Raw genomic sequence first — 24,531 nt, 5'->3', positions numbered from 1 at the left:
CGCAAAGACTTTTTATTTCCTTTTCTCTTATTATTTATTTATTTATTTATTTTTAAATTTGTTCTTATTATTATTTTATTTTATTTATTATTATTATTTTTTTTTCTGGTGCAACATAAGCCGTAGGCGTCCTTGAACCATGTGGCCATTGCTAATAGTAGTAGTAGGATGTGATGCAAGACAGCATGAGTATGAACTTATGTAGCATCACCCAGAAAAAAAAAAAAAAAAAATTACAAAACAATTCCATCTAAATCTTTGTCCAGTTCCACCTTAAATTTATTTAACCTATCAGCTTGTACAACGACAGATGAAAGTTTGTTCTAGCAATTAACCACCCGCTGGCTAAAGGCAAATTTCCGTACATCTATTCTACATCTGTCTTTTCTTAATTTGAATTTATGCCCACTTAGGTTCGTAATCTGAACAAGTGGAAGAATCCCATCAGAATTCAGCGTGCTGAACCCATTCAAGGCCTTAGACACCTCAATCAGATCACCTCGCAGGTGCCTAGTCTCCAGCCGCTGCAATATGCAGAACTTAAGCCTCTCTTGGTAAGACGACCCCTTCGTGCCACTCACCAATCTTGTTGCCCTTCTCTGTACACGTTCAAGCAAATCTACGTCCTTCCTAAAATGAGGGCTCCAGACCTGTACGCAGTACTCAAGGCGTGGCCTGACCATTGCCTTATACAGAGGAACAATCACCTCCTTTTCCCTGCTAGCAAAATTCCTGTATATCATTGACAAAACCCCATGACCTGCTCTGGCAGCCTGTCTGCATTGCTCAGAAAACTTCATATTTGACTGCCCAATCATTCCCAGGTCTTTTTCATTTTCTACCACTTTCAGTTTCCACTTCTCAGCCCATCTTCCCAACTTTTCTAAATCCTGTTGCAGTAGCCCACTGTCATTAGTGTCCTTAATAAACCCTGTCAACCTTTGTATCATCTGCAAACTTTGACACCAAGCCTGATATACCTTCCTCAATATCATTGATAAATATACAAAACAACAGTGGACCCAACACCGAACCCTGTGGGACTCCACTAATAACATTAGTCCAAGAAGAGCAGCACCCATTGATTACCACCCTCTGTCTTCTCCCACTTAACCATCCTTTTATCCATTGCAGAAACTTGCACTTGACACCATACTGCTCCAGTTTGTACAATAGTCTTCCATGCGCAACAGTGTCAAAAGCTTTCCTGAAATCCAAGTATATGATATCAAAATTATTTTTTGCATCCAGTTCCTTTGTAACCACATCATAATATCCTATCAAATTTGTCAGGCAAGACTTTCCCTTAACAAACCCATGCTGTGTCTGAATTATTGCTGCAGTCTTGTCTAGATGATCCTGCAATGCATCTTTAACCAGTGACTCCATTATTTTACTAATCCTGAAGTGTGAGTTCCTTCTGCCAAATCTAAAAAGAATCTATTTCGATATATTTTCCTTCGTAAGGGTATCATAAAAGGAGTTATCTATAAGCAGAGTTGCATATTCTCAGTGTCATGATTAATTGGTAAAAGAAGAGGTGACATAGATTGCAGTTACAAGTTTGAGATTTTAAACCTCCAACGTATATGCCACTGGGTCCGTATTGGACCAGTGATGTATCTAGGTATCATCGTAACGGGGGGCATGACAATCAAATCCTGGTGTCATCGTAAGGGGGAGGGGGCATGGAAACTAGTAAGTTTTTAGAACCCAGGAGGCATTCAAAATAATTTGGGGTTAAGGAGGGGCATATGCCCCTTCTGCCCACCGCTGAATACGTTCCTGATTGGACCAGTACTCTTGAACCCAGTTGATATCTTCCAGACATCTGAACCTTATCCGTTGTACGTAAATTGGGAAAAATATAACCCAAACCTTAACTGGCTCTTTCAATTTCTCTATGAATGTGAATAACTTTGTCCATGCTTATGGTCCTGACATGTTTAATGATTCATACGAATTAATGAGAAAATCTGGTCTTTTTAATCTGACATCGTTTTTCTCTCGCGTTCTCTGCCTGCTCTTTTTTTTCTTTTCAACTTTCCACACACATCTGCCTAACAAATATATCCACCCATTTTGGATTCTAAGTTTAAAACGGAAAGAAAACCAATATTTTGCTGCAACACGCCCAACATCACTCGCCATTGAGGCTAGCACGCTGGTAACAGCTACTCTTCTTTTGCTTCTTGCGAAAAAAGGGCTGAATCCGATCCCTACGAATAGAGAGGAACTTTAACAGACTTTTCCATTGTTTAATAAAGTTCCTCTCTGGAAACAGATTATTGATCCTCTAAACATACTAACCATCCAGAGAACACACTCAATTTACAGACCCCTATATACTCATCCTTTCTAGTTTTTAGAGATTAATCTAAGCAACTAGAATTTTAGTTTCCCATCTCTGCAGTATTTATTTCCATAACGTTTTGAATGTACACTGCCTGGCCACTTTATTAGGACCTCATAAGTTTGGTTTATAAGCAAAGATCTATACAAAAATATGTAAATCAGAGAGGTCACGAAAGTGCTATAAAGATGTGACCCAAATAATGGCTCAAATCATTGGACAGAATTTCGCGGACTTCTATAGAGCTCATGGTCCTAATAAAGTGGCGAGCCAGTGTAACTTGTATGCTACCAATGTGCACATGGAAATGGACATAGTCTGTAGGGTGAATACTGAATTACACTTTATACACGTCGTGGTATGGATCTATCAGGTGTCTAAGGGGGTTTAGCTTCAGGTTTGATCATTCTTCCATCAGGATATTAGTCAACTGCTGTAGTATGTAGAGAACTGCCCTTCCAACAAACTTCAGACATTCTCAACTGGATTTGGAGAATAGATGGCCAAGGTTGATGTTGGAAATCTTAGGAATTTCTCGAACCATTCAGATACAATTTTTGAACTGTGGATAGTTGTGTTGTTGTTGGTTTCTAATTTTTTGGCCAAATGAGTGTATTTGAAAGTAAAAAAAAGATCCATAACGTTGGATTTTCCACTATATCTTACTAATAACAAAATATATTCAACCAGCAAACACCAACTATCACTCCTTTTTAAAAGTTAATAACAATACTTCTGCAATAGGAGTCTGGTCCCAGATGTATTCTGTTATGGGTGTGGAAAAGATCTTATTAGAATCACTCTTGGTATCTTATTAAATCCCAGTTTTCTGAAGATGAAGAAAGAAATGGATACACGAGGCTCTTTAGTTTAAAGATATGCTCCTAAGTAATGATGTGTCCGTAAAGGAGATTTATTGCGTTGCTGCAGAACGAAGATATTTCCTGAAATTTATTTTCCTTTTTCACTTCCATCTCTCGCAATATTTCTTAAGCCTAATCCTTTCCATCTATTGGATTGTTTATTCAATATACGCTGATTCAATCTATTTCTCTATAAGTTCCATGTATTTCTAGTAGGAATATTTTTTCTCTCCTAAGTACTTCGATACCATCTCTTCAATTCATGCAGAACAGGTTCAAGTTTGCCTAACGCTGATTGCTTGGAGGAGAGGCTGACGCTAGCGAAGAGAAATGCCTCGCATACCTTTTCTCCATTTCTCGGTCTTTCGCTTTTAGACCCAGCTAAGGCGTCAGTAATAATTTCTGCGCCACTCTCTCTGTTACGCTTCTGCATCATGTGCGTCTTGAAAACAATCCTTCTTCTTTCTTCCAAGTGAGATGACAATGGTGGTGGAGAAGGATAGCTTGCATAATCTCGGCTAAGTAATCTGGGAGCTTTCCCTTTTGTGATTGGTCAGCGGAAAAATGAACTGTTGTCATTGGTCACTTGTGTTGACTTCACTGCAGTTGCACTTAAATTAGAGTGGAAGTTGATTCCATCTACGTGGAAATTTAATCAGACATCTGCTTAAATATGAATGCGCTCTTTTTTGGGAAGTGTGTGCAAAATGGAAAGTGTTGATGGGAATAAAGTTTGCAAAGTCGATTTGGGGAAGGCTTTCCATCGTAACAAGAAAGATGAATCTATTCTGCAGTGTGATTTAAACTTTACAAAACCCAAATCATTAATTAAAATTTATTACTTCTTTTACTATGAAATTTTAACCAGTTTGTAACTCAACAATCACTGTTCAGTATACGCATTTGCAAAATCTGTTTGCAGATTATCCATAATCTCATACCAAGATGGTCACCCTGTATTCAGTTTTGTAAATATCGCCTTTGAAAAAGTTCCATAACCAAATCCTTAGGGATTTAAAGCTATGCTTCGTGAAGACCATTTACTATCAAAACTCAGCCCCATGAGATTATTGGAGAATATATTCTCCAATTTTTTCGCGTTGGACGGTTAATCTTGTATCAATCTAAAAAAATTGAATTCATCATGGGAAGATGTCGTGCTCACCCTGTACATATATCCTTGTAGACATGTAGATGGACACTATTGAGCATTATGAACATGCCGAAATAAATCAGATATCACTGTCTTTTTCTATTGGCCTGAGAGAACGCTTTTAATCATTCAGTGCAGCACTTTCGATAACACTCATACAGGAGTCGATTCATTCATGCATTAGAGATGAGTGAAAGAAGATAAGAAGCCATATTTACTTGTAGAAGATCTGAAAGGTTGCTGGTAAAAGCCTTAAAACACAAGACTGGACATGCGTTGCCTTAGAGCTATAATGACATCTCTGCCACCAGTTTGCCATGAATTGTCAAAAGTCGAAATTTGTGATCCTACCACATCTCTCATACAGCCCGGACCTTGAACCTTCCGATTACTGCTTAAAGAATGAATTGTCCATACTTTTTACCGAATACTTCGCTGATGGAAGGAAAAATATTCCACTAGCTGGAATAAATGTATAGCGGCTGCCTTGGAAAATAGCTACTGCCATGTTTCTGGAAAAAACCACTGAAGCTATACGTAGATTCGCCTTATTTATTAACCCATCCTTGTGTTTTTCACTTAGAGTGACTTCGGAGAACAGAAATGGTCCCACAACATTAAGAATTCAGTTAGCTCAGCTTCGTATATTCTCCGTGATCACATTAACCGGATTCGACGTAGCAGTTTCATAAAATCCATCGGCGTGGATCTCTTTATGTGCACAAAATCTTCGTGTGGTATGGAAAATATCTAATAAAGGAGATACCAAAGTGCCATGATGTGTTTCAACAGTTTAAATCTCCTTATAAGATACCAACATTATAAAAATGAGTTGTTAATGATCGTATTTTAGTTTGATTCCTTCTTTTTGATAGAGTCTCGTCCTATTAATCCACTAGTGGTTTGATTTATGTTTGTTTTTAAGTAGTTGAACACTCTATAATTTTTATTTTGAAATAGTGACCTTTAGAGAGAGGAAAGAGTTCATTGTATTTTGATTGACAGCGAGGTCGTGGTAGGAATCCTCACCTATTGTGAGGATTCCTATTCCTCTGCACTTCAGTGGCTGTGGTCTGCTTCCGGTGGTGCAGTGTACGCAGACGCTCTATTTGAGTGAAAATAACTTTATAAACTCCATTATTTTTAATTATTAATAATTAAATAATAGTTTTTAAGTAATTTCTGATGTAGCGGCGAGTATCTACATGTAATTTTTTAAAAATTTTCATAAGAGAAGTTACTCCATGCAAAGCATTTTTTCTTCTGAAACAAGAATTCAGAAGGAAAAATGCTCTGACTCAAGGATTCAAATATGAGAAACAAATATTAGTATGAGAGAAACAATTAATTTGACCAGAAAGCAATACGAGCTCAACTGGGTTTCTGGTATCTTCATGGTCTAGATGCATTTCTTTAAATGCATTTTGTTAGCAGCCGTGAAGGTAAACACAGATTATAAGAAAATTTATTTATTTATTGTTTTTGTTCTTATTTTTTGATCGCAGCTTTTGGCAACCACACATGATTGATTGCCGAAAGGGCTTTTAATTCAAAAATCTAATTTATAATAGACCACCTTTAACCAATATGGTAGCTTCACCCTCCAGAGCACACAATTTATCAATTTCCCGTAGGTATCTCTTATGGACTTCATAGTTTCAGGCACTACCACCAAAGGACCCAATTCGAACCAGCTGAAACACCACATATCAACAGGAAGCACTCTCCGGCAAATCACATCCAAATGGTTCCATTGCTACGAAACGTTGCGTAGCAAGATTCATCACTGTACAGCACCTTCTGTCGTTGGAGGAATGACACCCTAATCACCGTGCAGCTGCTCTACCTCTCAACCCAAAGCCATGTAACTTTTCAAGTTGCTTTTTGGTTGAGGTATCACCTACAGTCTTCGCTTTCGAATGACATCCACCACAATGTCAAACGAGTCGCGTTTGCGAAAATAGCAAAGTTTCTGATGTAGCCTCCAGCCATTATTTGAAAATCTTTAAGTTATCCATGATCTATGCTAGCTTCTAACGTACTGCTCTGCATAGGCAGATCCACAAGATTTATCGTACATTGGCCAATCCGATTCGTGGAGAAATTTTGACACTGTACTGGTGAGGAGTGCCTTAGCCTGAACCAATACAAATTTTTGTATTTAGGTCAAATTAAAAAGCCAATAAAACACAATTTATTTCTGTTTATGCGATTGTATGAATATATAAGGAACAAAATCTAAATTGAATTATGGTCTCATGCATCAGTAAAAAATCGGTCTTCAAAAAAATAAAATAAACTTCTTAAAAATGAATACGATTAACATTAGTTGACTTGTGGTGATGTTTAGTTTAATATAGTCTTGTATTTAGACGAATACTGTGTCCTTTTAGTCAGGAACATTGCCAAAGAATATGGAAATACTCCTGCCCAAGAAACCAGTGATTTTATCGCCATCAAATTTAGTGGGAAAACTTTCTAAAACAGTTTCTTTTCTTTTCTAAAAAAAGCTTTCAAATTTTCAAAATGGATCAAAAACCTTGCACACCAGAATATCTATATATTTAATTTACGTCATGGAGATCATTATTACTTTGGAGACTAATATTTTGGACAGTGCATGTACTTATCACGTATAAGTAAAATTACATTAAAAAACATATGAGCAAAAACAGGATTTTTTTTAAGTGTTAAAACAGACAATAAAGACATCGGACATTGTGTAAAACTGCTTTATTTAGCAAGTCACTATGTACATGTACATAAAGGTACTGAACAAAACACAGAGGAAGAAGATAATGTCACCATAGTAACAGATGGCTTGACTGCCTCCAAGTCAGCTCATCTCGGCAACAAGAGCGGAAGACATAATCGTGAAGTTGTTCGTGTACATAGCGAAATGTAAAAATACAACTTTCAGTCCTCCGAGAACAACAGAAGACCTTAAAAAACAGAGTACTCTACTTTGGAAACCAAGATAAATAGGTTTCCATTCTAGTGCACCATCTTGCTTTGTTCACGATCTTTCGCTTGAATAAAAGTCGTGTACCACAGCATGTACCTTTTAGCTATTTGGTTCATATTAGAAGAAACAAAGAGGCCAATCAAATTTGCATTTATGCTAATGATGCTTTCATAAGGAATTCTGTGAATTGCTCTAATTTGCAAATTGGAGTATACTTCTTAGGTTAAGGGGCCATCCATATACAACTTCGAGACTTTAAGGATTTTAACCACCCCTCCCTGCGTAACATATAAAATCTAAGATTGTTTTCATTATATTACATCACAGATTATAGATTATTTTCCCCATTTCCAGTTCGGAAAAAATTTAATTGGTTTTCGAAAGTTTCAAAAAAATGGAGGAAAATTAATTTTATTTATTTATTTTTTTGAAAATATTCTACTAAAATTGAAATGAAAGAATACAATTTTTAATATTTTGTGATTTTGAAAACAGAGGCTCAATTTTTTTAAATAATAAATTCGATTCGAACCGGATTCGAACTGTATCGGACTTGCCATGCTTCTGTGACCAGTGACCCTACAAAATGAGTTTCAAAATCAAGAATTTTGTTTTTGTCAATTTCATGGGACATTCCTGTTTTATGAATCCCCCCCCCCACAAAGATCAGAAATCATCACAAAAATCTTAGATCCCTCCCAACAACCCCAAAACTATTCATAATATATGGATAACCCCCTGATCAGTTTAAAGCTAATATTAATAAATATATATCCAATTTCTGAAGTCACTACAAGGAAATAATAATGAATAAAATAATTTGATTTTTAAATTTTTAATTTTAAAATGTTTCAAAACCAACCAAAATGTACAACATGATTGATTTAATAAGTATCAATGCTATTCATAAACATCCAATGATAATTACTGCGAATTTTAAATATTATTATAATATTAACATTATTTTTCCAGCAGTGGGCGCTACTATCAGCCAATAAACATGGCCGTTTAAATATTTTAGATATAATATTCACTAGATGGACTTTCTTTTCCAGCAGTGGGCGCTACTGTCAGCCATAAACATGGCGTACTCATCGAAATCAACTGCTATTGAATAGAAACTTGCTTTTTTTTTTTATTTTGTAATTAATAAACAAAGTTACATAATATAAAGATTTCTTAAAATATTTCATTTTAATTATTTAATTGAGATTAAATTAAACAAATTGAAATGTAAAAAGTAAAACAATATTTTATTTAAATTTTCTTTGAGTACAGGTTATAAAGGTAAAAATAAATGGATTTCGTAATGTCTTGTTATCTTAAAGAAAATTTTGCACAATATTTTTCTTATTAATATGAAGAGAGTTCTCTTTAAGTGAATCCTGATCTTTCTCTTCTGTGTATAATTTAAGATGCAGATAGAATAATAAAGAGTAACGCTTAATATTTTTTAATATCCAAACTACTATTAATTAATTTATATTCAGAGAGGTTCAAGTGATGACCTTTATATCCTTGAAGGTTAATCAAGGTCAGTCGTATTTAAACAATTCTTTTATTGTTGTAGGTTCAACCATCGTAATTAATCGGTTTTCATTCGGCATTTTTCGGTTGTAAACCAAAAGTTTGTTTGGCTAGTAATGATTTATTTTCTATTCTAATATTTAGAAGTTGTTAATCGAATCAGTTCCAATGTCAGTCAGTATTCGATGTGATGCTTCAGAACAGAAGCGTCCGATCAAGCGACTACCCAGTTGACACTTCGCATCCGCTCATGTTTTAGCATTTGGAGAAAAGCGATTGGAGGAGTGGATCATACCAGAGAGACAGAGGACTGCGAACGAATTCGAAAACTATTTAACATAAAAGAGGAAAGCAGATGGACCACAGATTGGACGCCTCTGTTTAAAGACATTTTTAAAATTTGTGATTGGTGACATTTAAAAGGTAATGTCGAGCTACGTGGATGCTCGCTTTGAAAATGGTACTAAGTTCTTGCTAAAGATTTTTAAGGTCCTTGTATTGGGAAATATCTGCTATTCTGGATGTTCACAGGGCCTTGCAGATGCGGAATTAAAGATGATGAAATTAGAAATCGCTGCTCCATCTTAGAAGATTTTACCTATTCAGAGTATAATCATACTATAAGGCAATTGTCAGACCGCACTTGGAATACCATGTCCAAGTATGGAGACCGCACCTCAAGACATCGAGTTCTTGAAGGGGTTCAAAGATGGCAGTCCGCTTGGTAAAATCTGCTAAAGGGCACTAGTATGAGGAGAGACTTCGAATATGTGAGCTGTAAAGTTTGGCAACCAGACACCTTACAGGGGACCTGACTGAGGTGTACAAGGCTCTGAGAGGTGATAGTAAAATGAATGAAGGCGAAATTTTCACTGGTATAAATGATTCCAGAACCATTAATTGAAATTATAGGGGAAGAGGTTTAGACCCAACTTTAGAAAGATTTCTTTTAGCCAGCGAGTTGTTAGTTACTGGAATAAGTTGTCTCTATGGGTGTTCGAGGCTGACAGCCTGGGGAAATTGAAAGGTTAGCTAGATAGTTACCTACGTGAGGAGGGAAACACATAGTTTGTTTATTTTATTTATGTTTTGATTAGTACAGAAAAAACCTGTCTTCCTTACACTATATGGGTTATACTAATAATTGATTTAGCTAGCACCTGTGAATTACTCAACACATAGAAGTCGTGAAGGGGGGGGTGTAGAATTGTATTAATAGCCCTTTGTGAATGTTTTGAAGGCACTGTACAGCAAATCACGCACTTTGCAACAGTGGCTGGAAATGAGTCAACTGATTGCACCGAATACTTAGACGAAGACAATGAATGTACAGTTAATGTTAGCATTTTTTCCCTGCCCTCAAAAGGAAGTTGGACTGCCGCAATTGTTTAGTGACGCTGTACGAAGGCACCCTTGGCCAGAAAGAAAGTGCGACTGAAGAATGGATGCCTTGGACAGAGGAGGATGACGTGTTCGGGATTTATTTCACAAATGTGCAAAAGGCTGGGTGTTATGCACGATATCCAAAGTATCGAACATTATGCAACTACCAAATATTATTTTACCCGGATGTTCGTTGCAGATGTAAGTCTCTTATTCTTTTTGTCTTTCTTTCTCTGTCTGTCAGTCTCGCCCTCTTTTTCTCCCACTTTCCTCCCTTTCCACTCTATCTATGTCCTTCCTGTCTCTATTTGTTTTTCTCTCTTCGTCTCTTTGTTTTTCACTTACGTCTCTCTCTCTCTTTTCTCACATTCTTTCGTCTTCCCCCCTTTCTTTCCATCATTTCGCTCCTATTTTTCTCTTTCTCTCTCTCTCTCTCTCCGTCCGCCCGCCTTCTCTGTCGCTCTGTTTCTCTCTCGCCTTCTCTGTCTCTCTGTTTCTCTCTCGCTTACTCTTTCTCCGTGTCTTTCACTCTGTTTCTTTCTTTCCATCATGTCTCTTCTATTTTTATCTCTTTGTTTCTCTTTCGCTGTCACCCTCCTTCCTCTCGCTTTACACACACACACACACACACACACACACACACACACACACACACACACACACACACACACACACACACACACACACACACTCTCTCTCTCTCTCTCTCTCTCTGTCTATTTGTTTCTTTCTTCTTTTTGTGTTTCTCTTTCTGTCTCTGTCTCTTTCTTTCGTTTTACTCTCTTTTTCTCTTTTTGTTGTTTTCTCTCTCTCTGTGTTTCTTATTATTTCTTTTTTCTCTGTCTCTCTCTCTCTCTTGTTTTCCACTAATGTTCTCTATTTTCTCTTTTTCTATCGCTGTTTCTCTCTTTTTCTCACTGTCTGTCTCTCTCCCCTCTTTCTTTCTCTCTCTGTCTGTTTGTAGTTATTTCCTCCTTTCTTTTCTCCCTTTGTCTATTTCTTCCTTTTCTCTTTCTCTCTCTTTGTCTCTTATTCTTTGTCTTTCTTTCGTCTTTCTCTTATTCGTTTTTCTCTCTTCCTTTCTCTTTCTTTTTCTCTCCTTGTTTTCTCTCTCTATCTCGCTTACTCTTTATTTCTTTCTCTCTGTCACTCTTTTGCTTTCCATTATTTTTCTCCTAATTTTTTCTCTCTTTTTTCTATCGCTGTTTCTCTCTATTTTCTCTTTCTAGCTCTTTCTTTGTCTCTGTTCTTCCTTCTCTCTCTCTCTCTCTCTCTCTCTCTCTCTCTCTCTCTCTCTCTCTCTCTCTTGTCTCTTATTTTTTCTTTTTTCTCTGTTCCTTTCTCTCTGTTGTTTTCTCTCTCTATTTGTCTGGCTCACTCTTTATTTCTCTCTGTCTCTCTCGCTCATTTTCATGCTTTCCATAATTTTCTCCCCATTTTCATCTCTCTTTTCTGTCGCTGTTTTTTTCTCTCTGTCTGTTTGTAGTTATTTCCCCCTTTCTCTCTTTATTTCTCTGTCTATCTCTCCCTGTCTCTTATTCTTTCTCTGTCTATCTCTCGCTCTCTCTTTCTTTCTCTGTCTCTCTCTTTGTCTCTGAGTGTCTCTTTCTTTCTCTGCCCTTTTCTCTTTCCATTCTTTCTATCCTATCTATTTCATCTCTCCTCGCACATGCGCACACACTGTAACCATCATCCTCGCTTTTCCTATGTTTTTTTATTTATTTATTTATTTTCTTTCTCTGTTTATGTCCTCTCATCCTCCTAAAACTGAAGAACTGCACGAATTCTTTCAGTAAATCATGTCGTATCTCTGGAGATATCCTGTCATGTAAGAATAGGCAAGAGCCATAGCGGTTCCCTCAGTACACAACATTGATCAACTTCCATTTCTTATCATCTTGATAACAATCTCCAAGGATCCAATTCATTACTCTTTTACCCGTCTAACTCATACTTGTCAGAATTCCTCAACAGGAACGAATTAATGAAAAAAAAAATAAATAAAAATAAACATCGGTGTTAATTCATATTTATTTTTATATTAATTAATCACTCTCGTAGCACATCGGACAAATACGAAGGTAACGCGGGGAAACAGTCTTTAGGCACTCCAGAAAAGCTCCTTTTGTAAATTGGCAGACCTTTCACTCATATTGCTCTTCCCTTTTTATTTATAAATTAATCCGGATGTAATATTTCCTTTAATTAAACATCATCCAAATTAAATGCGCAATTTATTTATCAGTAACACTACCATGACGCCGAAGGATTAACAAAACCTAAGATCTGCACGAAAGATTTTCCTCCGGGGACTCCTTCATATCTTACAACTTTCATCAGCTTAATAACTGTCAAAACATTAAAACAGAAGCCTTCCTTTGTTCACTCAAAACAAGAAAAGCGCTTGATTTTTGCAATGTATCACTAATTTTGTACTTTCATCTGTTATTCCCATATTTCAATAACTTCAGAGAAGATAAACCAAACTCGTTTAATGTACTTTAACAGATAAAAAATGATTTAAATGAAGTACGCATCACATCTGCGCATGACGTCACAAAAACGTCACGTTTAAAACAGCTTCGAGTTTTAAATAAACGCGAAACTGTTTTAAACACAACACGTGCTTTCGCAATTGTCGATTTCACATTGAAAAGGGAAAACGGCGCATGCGCACTTTCATTCGATGGCATCTACTTCTTTTTCCCTCAAGCATTAGAAGAGAGATTTTCATGGAATTTTTATTTCTATCGAAGTTGCAAAGTAATGCCCCGAGGCTCGATGACACTGATAGCGTTTCTTGGAGGAGGTGAACGTCGACAGATAATAACGTTTGCCTTAATCAGAGTGGATGAACAACGCCATATTTAAACGCCATTCTCTGTTTCGTGTCAACTTTGCCCCTGCTTCCTAAACTCCCTTCAGCGTGTTCATCCTTTCTAAGTACTTAACAGTATTTACGTTTTGTGATCTTAGAGCTTGCAGTTTCCTTCTAAAACTTTTTTTTTTGGAGGAAACGAAAGTGTGTGTATGGGGGGGGGGGTAATGTTTCCCTCTCCCTAAAAATTGGAACATTTTACAGCTCACCCTTTTATATAAAACTCGTATATAATGAACTCTTATATAATGGAAACACAAATGGTGACTTTTCCTCTAGCAATAAATGAAAAATTAATTTCAAAAAAGATTATGCGCATGCGTGTTCTTCATTATTACAGAAGCCACAACAGAACTGTGGTTTTTATTCTTTAAGCCATAACAACCAATCCAAGGGTTTAATGATTGAGCTAAAAAGTTTATTTTTGAAATCCTCTTATATTACGAACTCGGTTAAAAGATACTCAGGTGATTTTTTTTTTTTTTTTTTGAGAGATTTATTTTTTAATAATTTATACCCGAAAGAGCAATACTTTTTTACTTTTTCTGCTTCTATGTTTCCCTGCGCATTGGGAAGGGATTTTTTGCTTCTGAAACATTTTGGGGGAACGAAAGGGGGAGGAAATGTTTCCATCTCTCTAAAAATTGAAACATTTTACACATCACCTATTTACATCAAACTCGTATATAGTGAACTCACATATAATGGAAACACAAACAGTTTTCCCTCTAGCAATAAATGAAAAATCAGCGTACACTCCCCATTATTAATTTCATAAATGGATGATGCGCATGCGCATGCTTCATTATTACAGAAGACACAATAGAACTGTTGTTTTAATTTCTAACCGAAAAAGAAATACTTTTTACTCTTCCAACTTCTGTGTTTCCCTGCGCATGTAAGTATTGGGAAGGGATTGCAGTTTTCTTCTGAAACATTTTGGGGAACGAAAAGTGGGGGGGGGGGGAGGTTTTCATCTCTCTAAAAATTAGAACATTTCACACATCACCCGTTTATATCAAACTCGTATATAATGAACTCATATAATGGAAACACAAATGGTGACTTTTCTCTAGAAAGAAATGAAAAGTTAATTTTAAAAATGACTTATACGCATGCGCATGGAAAATACGCATGCGTGCGCATGTGTATTTTTCATTATTACAGAAGACACAATAGAACTGTGGTTTTTATTCTTTAAACCATAACAACCATTTCAAAGTGTTTAATGTTGAGCTAAACAGTTCATTTTGAAAACCTCTTATACTACGAACTCGGTTAAAAGATATTCAGTTTTTTTTTTTTTTTTTTTTTTTGTAGCGATTTATTTTTTAATAATTTCTACCCGAAAGAGCAATACTTTTTTACTTTTCCAACTTCTGTGTTTCCCTGCGCATGTAAGTATTGGGATGGGATTTTTCACTGTATTGTAGTTCCAAATTCCATTGACAAATAGAGAAGTGTTGATCTTTCTCTACCCTCATATTCGCGAACATATATTTCCACGAGCTGTTCATCTTTCTTTCCGCTTCTGCAGGTGAACATTTCTGTCGAGTTTATATATTAAAACTGAGCTAAGAAAACTGTCTGGATGCATGAAAGCGAGTTCTTTTATTTATTTTTTTTTCATGTTTCCCTCGGACTTAATAAATGTACTGTATATCTTCTCACCCACTCAAAAGACAAGTCTGTAATTCGACTTGGAAGAATTGTACATCATACGATAGGCTACTCGACATAGTTTTTTTTTTTGAGTGGAGTTTCAGCAACATATGGACTATAGACCCCTTAATATAGTTGAAAGGATGATAGACAGTGAAGAGATACATCGCTCATGTATGGCAAAGAAAAGATGACATAAGAAATGTCCCAGCTGTTTCCTTCCTACACGATGTGCACATATTTCTTCATTTTCTTCCCCTCCCTCTCTGTCTGTCTGTCTGTCTGTCTTTCCTTGCTTGTCGTTCTCTCTTTCTCTGCTGTTCTGTCAGTACTTAAATTCGTATTTTCAGTAAGAATAGGAAAGGGGGTTAGATTGTGGGGGAGGGAAAGCCAGAGATGCTACAGATCCATCCAGTCTTGTACACTGTCCTGCATTTTTGCTACTTTGGAGAGTTTTACATCAATAGGCTTATCTGTTTCGTACAGTGATGGAGCTTGAAGGAAGATTCCTGCTGTTCCAACAACGCACGCAAAAGTAAAGATATACAGGAACAGGCGGTCCAATACCATGGCAACGTACTTCCAGTCTTCTTTAATCTGACAGAGAAAGGAAATACAAAAATAAAATATTCATCTAAAAGCATACGTTACGATTATAATTTTAATGTTTTTATCAAATTATTATTTATTTAAATTGGTGATATATTCATCCTAAGTTAACTAGAAAATTCAGGCGCGTTAATTTTTTTTTAATTTTTAAATTGAATTTTTCTTTTTCTCTCATTAATATAAGAAAAAGTAAATAATTAGTCTTTTCACCAATTAATTTATTAACAAAAATATATAATAGTAATTTTTTTTAAAATATTCACTTCACATTTCGTAATACTTTATTATTAACAGCAACACGCATTTCAGGCTTTGTGAATTAATAATTTAAATAATCATAGTCAATGCTTTCGTAGTGCACTTTATTTATTTACTCCTGGATTTTAAAAAGTTGAAACACGTATTGAAGGTTCTTGCTGTGATTAATATAATAAAACAGTAATAACTAATGATTTATATATTTAATAAATGCATAAATGCGCGGTTTATGTATTTAGTAAACTGATAACAAAACACAAAGCAAAAAATAATAATAATTGCTGGATTTTTTGAAATGGCTCGACAAATATTTCTGAAACAGCCAAATATAAAACTTCATGTTGCATGCTGACGAACAGACGGACATGAAGACAAATATGCGTTTTATATTCGAATCCATTTTGATGTTTTTTTTTGATTGCTTCACGAGAAACCTAGGACGAAAATTCTAATAGACATCGTAACGCATGCGTACAAGTACTCACTGTCACAAAATTTACACAATTCGATTCACTTTCTGCCATCCAGCTCACATTTCATGTTCAGCATGCACAAGGGGCAGAGAAAGAAAGAAAGAACGTTTATATTTAAAAAAAAAAAAAATCAAGCGGGGTCTCAATGGCAGGGTAAACATGCGGATCAGCGGAAACGGATTGTTTGCCAAAATGAAATCACGAGGTTATCAATTGTTTTACAAAAAAAAGGACTTTTTTTTTTTTGATGAAACAATTTACTTTTCAGGGAACATTCCCATCTCCTCAATGTAGGAAGGCGGGTGGAGGGGGGGGAAGGACTAAGAAGCAGTAGCAGAATCGGCAGCCTACTCTCTCTCTCTCTCTCTCTATCTCTCGTGTATATGTGCGTTTGTCTGTCTTTCCCTTTATCGACGCAGAGCACAAGACACAAAATCTCCCCACGTCTCTCTGTGTGCATTCATGAATAATTCTATTTGGTAGAAGGAACCCAATGACTGTTACGCATTTCTGTCATCCTCCGTCTTTGCTGGGTAGCCTCTCCTAGTCGGCAGTCCCCGTTGGGGTCATCCGTCGTTTGGGCGAAAGTTTCCGGACGGCTTCGATTGCTTCCAATTTCCAACGGTAAAACGTGACTTCATTTAAGGAAAATGCCCGCTCAGACTGCATAAGTTATTCAGCGACACTATCTCTGACACCAGAAAGGATGTGTCTTAGATATTCAGAAGGAATTCACCTTCTTCGTTCTATCCCATTCTCTTGTACCTTTCGCCATGAAAAATACTAAGAATTCCGTTGATCATCACCCAACCGGTGCTTTTCCGGCTAGAAAATCCCCCCACTCTTCCATCCCTTCCCCCCGACACTCCGTAATTCCTCTCGCTAGAAGAATTCAGCGGTCGCGTATGTTCGCGTTTGCTGTTAAATAGAGCATAAAAGAGGCAGTTGGCGATTGAGTAGACTGCCGAAAAATGTGGTTATTGAAAAGAACGTGGTCTATAGCCCGGGGTTTCTGAAAGTTGTAAGACAATTGCGGCCAAGAATGAAGAAAACACAAGATGACTGGAGAGAGATCTCATTCCAGCTAACAATGGAGGACATTCAGACAGCAATTGTTTCCAGGATATTTTTCAATAGATGAGATAATACGCAGATTTCTAACCACAATCTAGAAATTAATCTGAAATGATATCGGATGGTTTGGCTTTATTGACATTTTCTGGTGGAATCGCGAAATTAAAATCACTAGATCCTGTGATGATACATTTTTTCTGTACTCATTAGTTTTCCAGTACCATATAGATGGTTCTATTTACATTGATTTCTAGGAATCTCCCAAGGATCCTCTCTCGGTCCATCGTTTTAGAAATTAACCTTAAACTATATATAGTCATTATTATTAAATTTCAAATCATATTTTTGGCTTAAAATACACAATAATGTAGTATATATTAAGATAATGTGACTAATTTTGGAGAATGCCACCTTTTGGTTTTAGAAAAGGGTTTCAATCTGTTGGAACTAAATCCTCTTGATAGAAATTGGTCTTTAATGCATGCACCAGACCTGGCCATGCAACTGAGGATTATAATTTAAGTTATACTATGTTATTTTTTATATTAAAATATAATTAAAGTTACCCTAGTTTAGTATAGTTTAAGTATAAACTATAAAAAGTTATACTACAAGGGCTATTCAATAAAGAATGATAATTTTTCGAACAACCGTACTGCTTGCTATTTCTAGGAGCTGTGGAATTCACGAGGATTAGACCTGTCCTGTCCTGTCCCAATGCCTTAAGTCTTGAAACTTCACTCGTTGTCTCTCTTCAGATAACAGTACACAAGCTGGTTGCTATTTACATGGATCCCCCAAGGATCCTATCTCGAATCTCTCTTTGATATCTTAAAAACGATCTCACGTCTTTGTATATCTACCATAGTAGAGCCACCTTTACTGGAGAGTGCTGCTCTTCTCTGACAGCGATGAAAAATAAATTTAATCTTGATCAACACTTACATTTATGTTAGTATTGTCTGAGATTCTTTGGAGCAATAATTCGTATTGTTTTCAACTTTATCATTTAAACCAAAGGACGTCCTATTTGACATTACTGGAGTTAGAATACTTTTGAGCAGATGGTGTATTATGCTTCGCTCCAGCATTATCAATGTCAGATATCCAAATAAAGGAGATAATGTTGCCGATGACCTTCGTTTGTAATCTCGAATCCCCAAGAAATCTCCTTTTAATTTACTAGAAACAATTACATTTGAAATGACACCAAACACTCCTGGAATCTCTTTAAATCTCATTATTTTTAATGAAGTTCTTAGCTGTCCCTGGGAACTTCGTTTACTGAAGAGAACGTCTAGAAACTCATTAGAGTTCTTGATTAGCTTCCAGTTGCATTTAAAACTTTATCTCAATACATTCGTTGAAGTTTCTTTCATCGCTAATATGTAGTCCAGTCTACGATGCCAATGACAAAAGGAAAGTAACGAATGATATAAAACCGAGCAGATAGAAAGAGAAAGATGTTCCTGTATATAATGAATAAATTAAGACGCAAATAATCGATCTATAGAATAAGCAATGATGGCAAAGGATTAGCAGCTAAAAATAACTTAGATGTATGCATATAATTACAAAGTACCATTTCGTTATCGAATGTACAGTTAAGCCTAAAGAGGTTTACGATGGAAGTAATAAATATTAATTGGAAAACGGAGACTCAAGATTATCTCTAACAACTCTTTAAATAAAGAGGAAAAAAAGCATTAAACAAAATTGGTAGATAGGCCTGATATCCTTTCATTATTGTTAGTGATTTGTAAAAAAAATAATCTCCATAGAACATCAAAATAACAAAATTTGTACGTTTTGCTACTAGATGGCGCTCTTTCTTCCAAGAGTTACCTTGTGATTTTTTTTTTCAAAAATTAAACTTATTAAAATATTTCCTTCGTTTAGTTTATAATCATTTTATTTATGATAAAATAAATATATTATTTATTTCTATAAATAAATTAATTAATTTAATTATTTGTTAATTTTATTAATTTGTTTATTTATTAATTTTATTAATATTGTTTAGTTTTTAATTGAAAAAGATAAATTTCTTCAGACACCTTTTGTTATTTAAAAATAAATTGGAGAAAGAAGAAGGAATTTTTTTTCCATCATCAGCTTTGTCTTATTGAATGGATAATATTTTTGGGGCACTCATCGTGGACATAAAGATGGAAACGCCTACCACAAACACATCTGTATGGTGTTGTACCACCACGCATGGCCTGGATGGAACTATTAAGGTGTGGAACGAAATCAACAAGTCTTTGGAACTGTCCTACAATGATTTGCCACCTTTAGTGCTCAAGAAATTCTCACAAATGTTCTTTGGGATTATTGTCAAGTGATTTGCATGGCCATGGCAGATGAGAAACTTCATCCTTGCGATCTTTGAATCGCTTCTTGACAGTTACGATCCTCAAAGGTGGACAATTGATATCTTGTAAGACACCTATCCGGGACAGTCAGAAACACTGCAGCAAGGAGTGCAGATGAATTCTCAGGTTGGTCGCGTAGCTTGGGGAATATCTTTCGAGAATATTCTAGAATTTCTTAAATTAAACAAGTTGGGCCTGCTTTAATAAAACTTTGAAACTTAAGAAATGCGAAGGTGATTCCAAACTTTTGGGCGGGAGTGTACGTGGGAGCCTTACTTGTTAGCAGGTATGTCATAGGTTTGAGTTTCCCGAGTTGTTCTAATATCCTGCCCGTCACCTGCATATTGTACAATGTCCTACCGTTAATAGCCGGATTTCCTTTGATAGATTGCCAAGTCGTACCAAACCATCACGTGTCAGACAAAACTAAAACGTGCTCATAGGGCTTCGAGGAGACGTTAGTACGATTGTGAATGTAAGATGCTGCGATCGATGGAGTTAACAGACTTCCAGCGCGGAATGATAATAGGTACCACATAAGACATCGGTTTCAAAGGCACTGAAAATCCCTAGATTGACGATTGGTGAGGTATTCTGCAAATAAAAGCGAATTGGTGCTGAACCGTTATTTAATGACCAGAAAAGCCTCTGAAGATGAAGAAATGATGAGCTCTGCAAAGAATCCTCCAAGCGGAGGATTCTTTGCAGAGCATGCTGCAAAGGCATGCTTTTCAGGACATGCTTTCCAATCCTCTTTCAATTGGACGCTGTCTAGTTTGGTGTAAGAACCGCCATTCTTGGACCATAGATCAATAGAAGCTGTGTTTTGGAGGGATGAGTACCGATATATGGCCTTCTAGTCTAACAATCGTACCTAGTTTGGTGGATTCCCGGAGAAAGCTAACTGCTGGACTGTATTTTCCCGAAAATGAAGCTTGAAGTGAAGTGTGAGGGTCAGTGGCTGTTTTTCATAGTTTGGACTGGGACCATTGGTTGTTTTGGGCTCTGGTCAATGGGAGACGTTCTGGTCAATAATGCGTTACCTTCTTTGTGGCAGGTAATTGGGGAAGACCTGTAACTCTATCAGTAGGACAATGCGACATACTGCTCGTGTTGTGATGGGCTGGCTTGAGGATGTGGACTTCTAATTGTTGGACTGGCCAGCCCAGTGTCTTGACTACATCCTATAGAGAACCTCTGGGATGAATTATATGGTCGGATGCGTGTCAGGAGAGACTGTCCACCAAATCCAGTACTGAACTTTGAAGGCCAAATGGCTAAAAATGTTAGAGGACATTTACTAAAAACTATTGGAGAGTCAATAAAAGATTAATGGTTGGGAAGTGTAGTTATGATTATTACGGAGAAATGTCCGGTTTGACCATAAAAATATGCGACCTGTCGCTGTACTTTGGACAATCTTTACCTTCTTTCCCCTTCCAGCAATCGGTTTCATCCAGCAGCCCGGATTTAATGAGAATTGAACTGCCGGTTTCATCTAGCACGGTCGTAATATACAGGGATTTAATGAGAATTGAGCTGAGTTGAAAACAAGATGTTTACTTACACTTTCAAAGTCGTCCTGGTTGTCTATGTGCTGAGCAATGAACATGGCGTTGTGGATGGCTCGTTCAATTTCCCGAGGTATCCTACGTTCCATAATGCCTGGGCTTGATTCGAGTTCGTGAATGATGATATCATCGGACGCGGCCCGTCGGAACTGTGATGAGTTATCGCGACCAGAATTCTTCTCGGTGCTGTTTCCCATGGAATCTTTGACAAATGACTCCCGACCGTTGCTCTTCGAGCCGTTGTTGCTGTCTTCGCTGTCGCTCTCGATCTTGTACTGCGGCGGTCTCATCAAGAGCAGTCTCGGCAGGGTGCGGATGAAGACCCGTCTAGCCCACGGAGCCATCCGGTGGGTCGACGGAGATCTGAAGTGGACGTTGAGCACAATAATCGTTACGATGACGGACAAGGTCACCAGGATCATGGTGAACACCAGATATTTCCCCAAAAGGGGCATCGCCAGCGAAGTCGACGGAATGATCTCCGCTAACACTAAGAAGAAAAAAGTAAGGGATAGAAGTATCGACACGCAAAGAGACACTTTTTCACCGCTGTCGGAGGGAAGATAAAACACCAACACGGACAAACAGGATATGCCGACACAGGGGATGATGAGATTAACCGTGTAGAATAAAGTCTTTCGCCGCAGCGTGATGTTAAACGTTATATCGGGGTACGGTTCCTGACAGCAACTGTAAAACTTCTCGCGACGTCTGGCTGGAACGGCCATGATGTCCCATTCGACACTCAGGTAGAATTCACTCAGATCGATCCCTTCTGGAACAACTTCTGCATTGTTTGGATTATTTTGGAGGTGCTTGAGATCCACCTGAAATCAGGGAAAAATGTACAATCGGGGACATTAAATGGTTTATGCAAATTTATACATAAAAGATTTAATTCAACGAATGTAAAATGTATATTTATTTAAATAGGCTCGCATGCAAATGAATTTCTTATAAAAATACAGACATCAATCCTAAGTTGTTAGAGAAAAGGATAAGCGATATTTTACCAGTTGGACACACCTGGTAACCATCATAGGTCCATGATCCAAACTTCATAAAGCACTCCTGTTTATCAAAAGGAAAATACTGGACGTCTATCTGGCACGAACTTTTGTAGATGGCTGGTGGATTCCATACCACAGTTCCATCGTTATGAATGATAGCTTTTGTCATGATGGTCACCTCATAGTTTCCATCGGCACTGGAAATACATGACAGTTTGGGTTTATTCTCAAAGAATTCTTCAGTTCTTCAATTCATGATTAAGAGCTGGAAATTTTAATTAAAAACCTATTTTTGTATAAGAAAGGTCAATATTGGTCCATAAACTTTCTAACCATTCTAAGAACCCAGCATGGCCCTGATTGGAAAAGAAATAAAGACAAATTAGGTTATAATCTTTAGGATGCAGGTATTTAAAGGCGATTATTATAATTGACCCAAACAGTCCCAGCAACTAAATAAATTGGCTACGTTTCGGATTTCTGGGTTGAAACGTGTTGATGATTATGCTTTGAAGCCGAAGAGATTCTTTTCGCCATTGCTAGTGAATAGAATGTAGAACAGATGTATTGCATGTTGTTCAGGATGAAAAACCCGGAATAAATCAAGGAGGGAAACTTTACTACCTCCGGTTGAAGTTATCTGTATTGTTGCTAATTGTTCCGTGTGCCTCTTACGCCATATCACAGTCGTCAGTATTTGCAATGTTGTCAAAAAAAAAGAAAAAAAAGAAAAAGGCTGATTGGTGAGTTGAATGGAGTTGTATAGCCTTCAGTGACGAGTATGGATTCTTTTTCGGGTTTTAGCTGCCCATATCACTGGGTGGGGGGGGGGGAAACGTACTCGGTTTATTCGAAATAAATGTATAATCTTTCTGGGTTGGCTAATTCCACAGAAAAGTAAATAGAAAAAATTCAATATGGTTGCAAACGCCAGAGGCACATCGACAATTAGAAATTGGGCAGATTTTTGGCACGCAACTCGACTTTTTAAATTATTTTGTGCGAGTAATTATATTCGTTTAACGCGTTTTCGCTTTACGAGATAATTTTCAGGGAAGAATATTTTACCTTAAGTGAAAATTTACTGTGTAGTTGTATCAGTGGGGCAAATTTCATGGAGATGGACTTCTGAAGATGAAAAGGTTCAAGAAATTGAAGAACTTAAAGAAATGCGACTTCTATATATTTCTTGAGATCGGAAACAACATCATGGACGTCACTTTTGGTTGGAGGTAAGATTTTCTTGTTTCCTTACCACAACTTTGTTGAATGTTTGTAAGTTCTCTTGAAAAAGGGGGTATTTCTGACTGGGAACCGCAAGGGGGGGAGAGATTTATTTTCGAATAACGAAGGATGTGAATTTTACAAGATGGTGCCGTTCAGGCAATATCTTAGAACGCATTCCTTAAACGTACATTGCAGCTTGAAACGTGTGCTTTTTCTCATTCTTTCTCTCTCGAAGTTGCGTTGCTGTTACTTAGCTTCCGTATCTCGGAGAGATTCCTGCGCGTTCGCTTAGTGCACGCGAGCGAATTATCACGGGTGGTAAAACGCTCCGTAGATTTGCAGACTGGCAGTGTCCAATGGCTGTCGACTTAACAATGTATTATCTGATAGAGTGAGTTCGCCAGAATGCGGTCACGTCTTCGACCGCAGCGAGGGCCCTTCCGTAATAACAGCTTACGGCTGGTGATCGCTGCAAGAACGCAGCGAATGTCAGAACCTTCGTGAGTGTGCTCGCTGGGTGCTAAGTTCTAACGTGTTGCGTTCCTCAAATAACCATCGGAGTTTTTCCCGCTGTGTGATGCGGAGGTTTGAGAGAGATGTGGCCCGCATACCTGAGTGGGGTTGTAGCTGCTCTGCCTTCTACAGTCTCTTCTAAGAAAATGCACTCTTTAGGGGGTGTGTTCGTTCCTGGCTAGTCTACCGAATTGGCCAGGGATGAAGAAATCTTGGATAACCCCCCCACCTTCTCCCCCTGAAATTTCGGCATCCTCTTTCCATCTAGGAATTTTTGAGCTCACTTATTTTTGTTACCAACGACATCTAACAAAGAAAAAAAAAGAATGTACAGTATGTACCAAAATAAAGTATGCTGGAAGGTTATTGTTCACAGCAAGGAACTACAAAGTTAGAGCACTAAGGGCTAACTAAGTTGTTACAGTATACACTGAGTGATCACTGAATTATGGCCATCTACCTAATACTGTGTTTGGCCACCATTCGCATGGGTAGCCCCTATTCCGAGGCATTGACTCTACTAGATATCTGAGATATAGGGATCTGCAGCATACGCCTCACTTCCTGTTCCAAAACATCGCACATTTCGATTGGATTGAGGTCAGGCGAATTTTGGAGGCCAGTCAAGATGGGTGAT

At 37.2% G+C, this 24,531-nt stretch overlaps 1 protein-coding gene across 3 annotated transcripts in view; it reads right to left on the bottom strand.

Moving 5' to 3' along the window:
- Positions 1-15,067: 15,067 nt before the first annotated feature.
- The window catches only part of LOC150088805 (acetylcholine receptor subunit alpha-like 1), a 138,932-nt gene continuing 129,468 nt past the window's right edge, over positions 15,068-24,531 (bottom strand). For all 3 annotated transcript variants that reach the window (XM_090370908.1, XM_090370910.1, XM_090370909.1), the window contains 3 exons: positions 22,171-22,351; positions 21,141-21,971; positions 15,068-15,381 (listed from right to left, as the gene is read on the bottom strand). In XM_090370908.1, the coding sequence (XP_090227034.1) occupies positions 15,184-15,381; positions 21,141-21,971; positions 22,171-22,351 (1,210 nt within the window). In that variant the 3' untranslated portion in view covers positions 15,068-15,183. The remainder of the gene's footprint in view (positions 15,382-21,140; positions 21,972-22,170; positions 22,352-24,531) is intronic.

Source organism: Mastigoproctus giganteus, chromosome 3, assembly GCF_048544385.1.
Source record: "Mastigoproctus giganteus isolate SK-2022 chromosome 3, ASM4854438v1, whole genome shotgun sequence".
In the NCBI taxonomy this organism is placed as follows: domain Eukaryota; kingdom Metazoa; phylum Arthropoda; class Arachnida; order Uropygi; family Thelyphonidae; genus Mastigoproctus; species Mastigoproctus giganteus.
The sequence above is the reverse complement of the archived record's forward strand: the minus strand, read 5'-3'. Positions and strand labels throughout refer to the sequence as shown.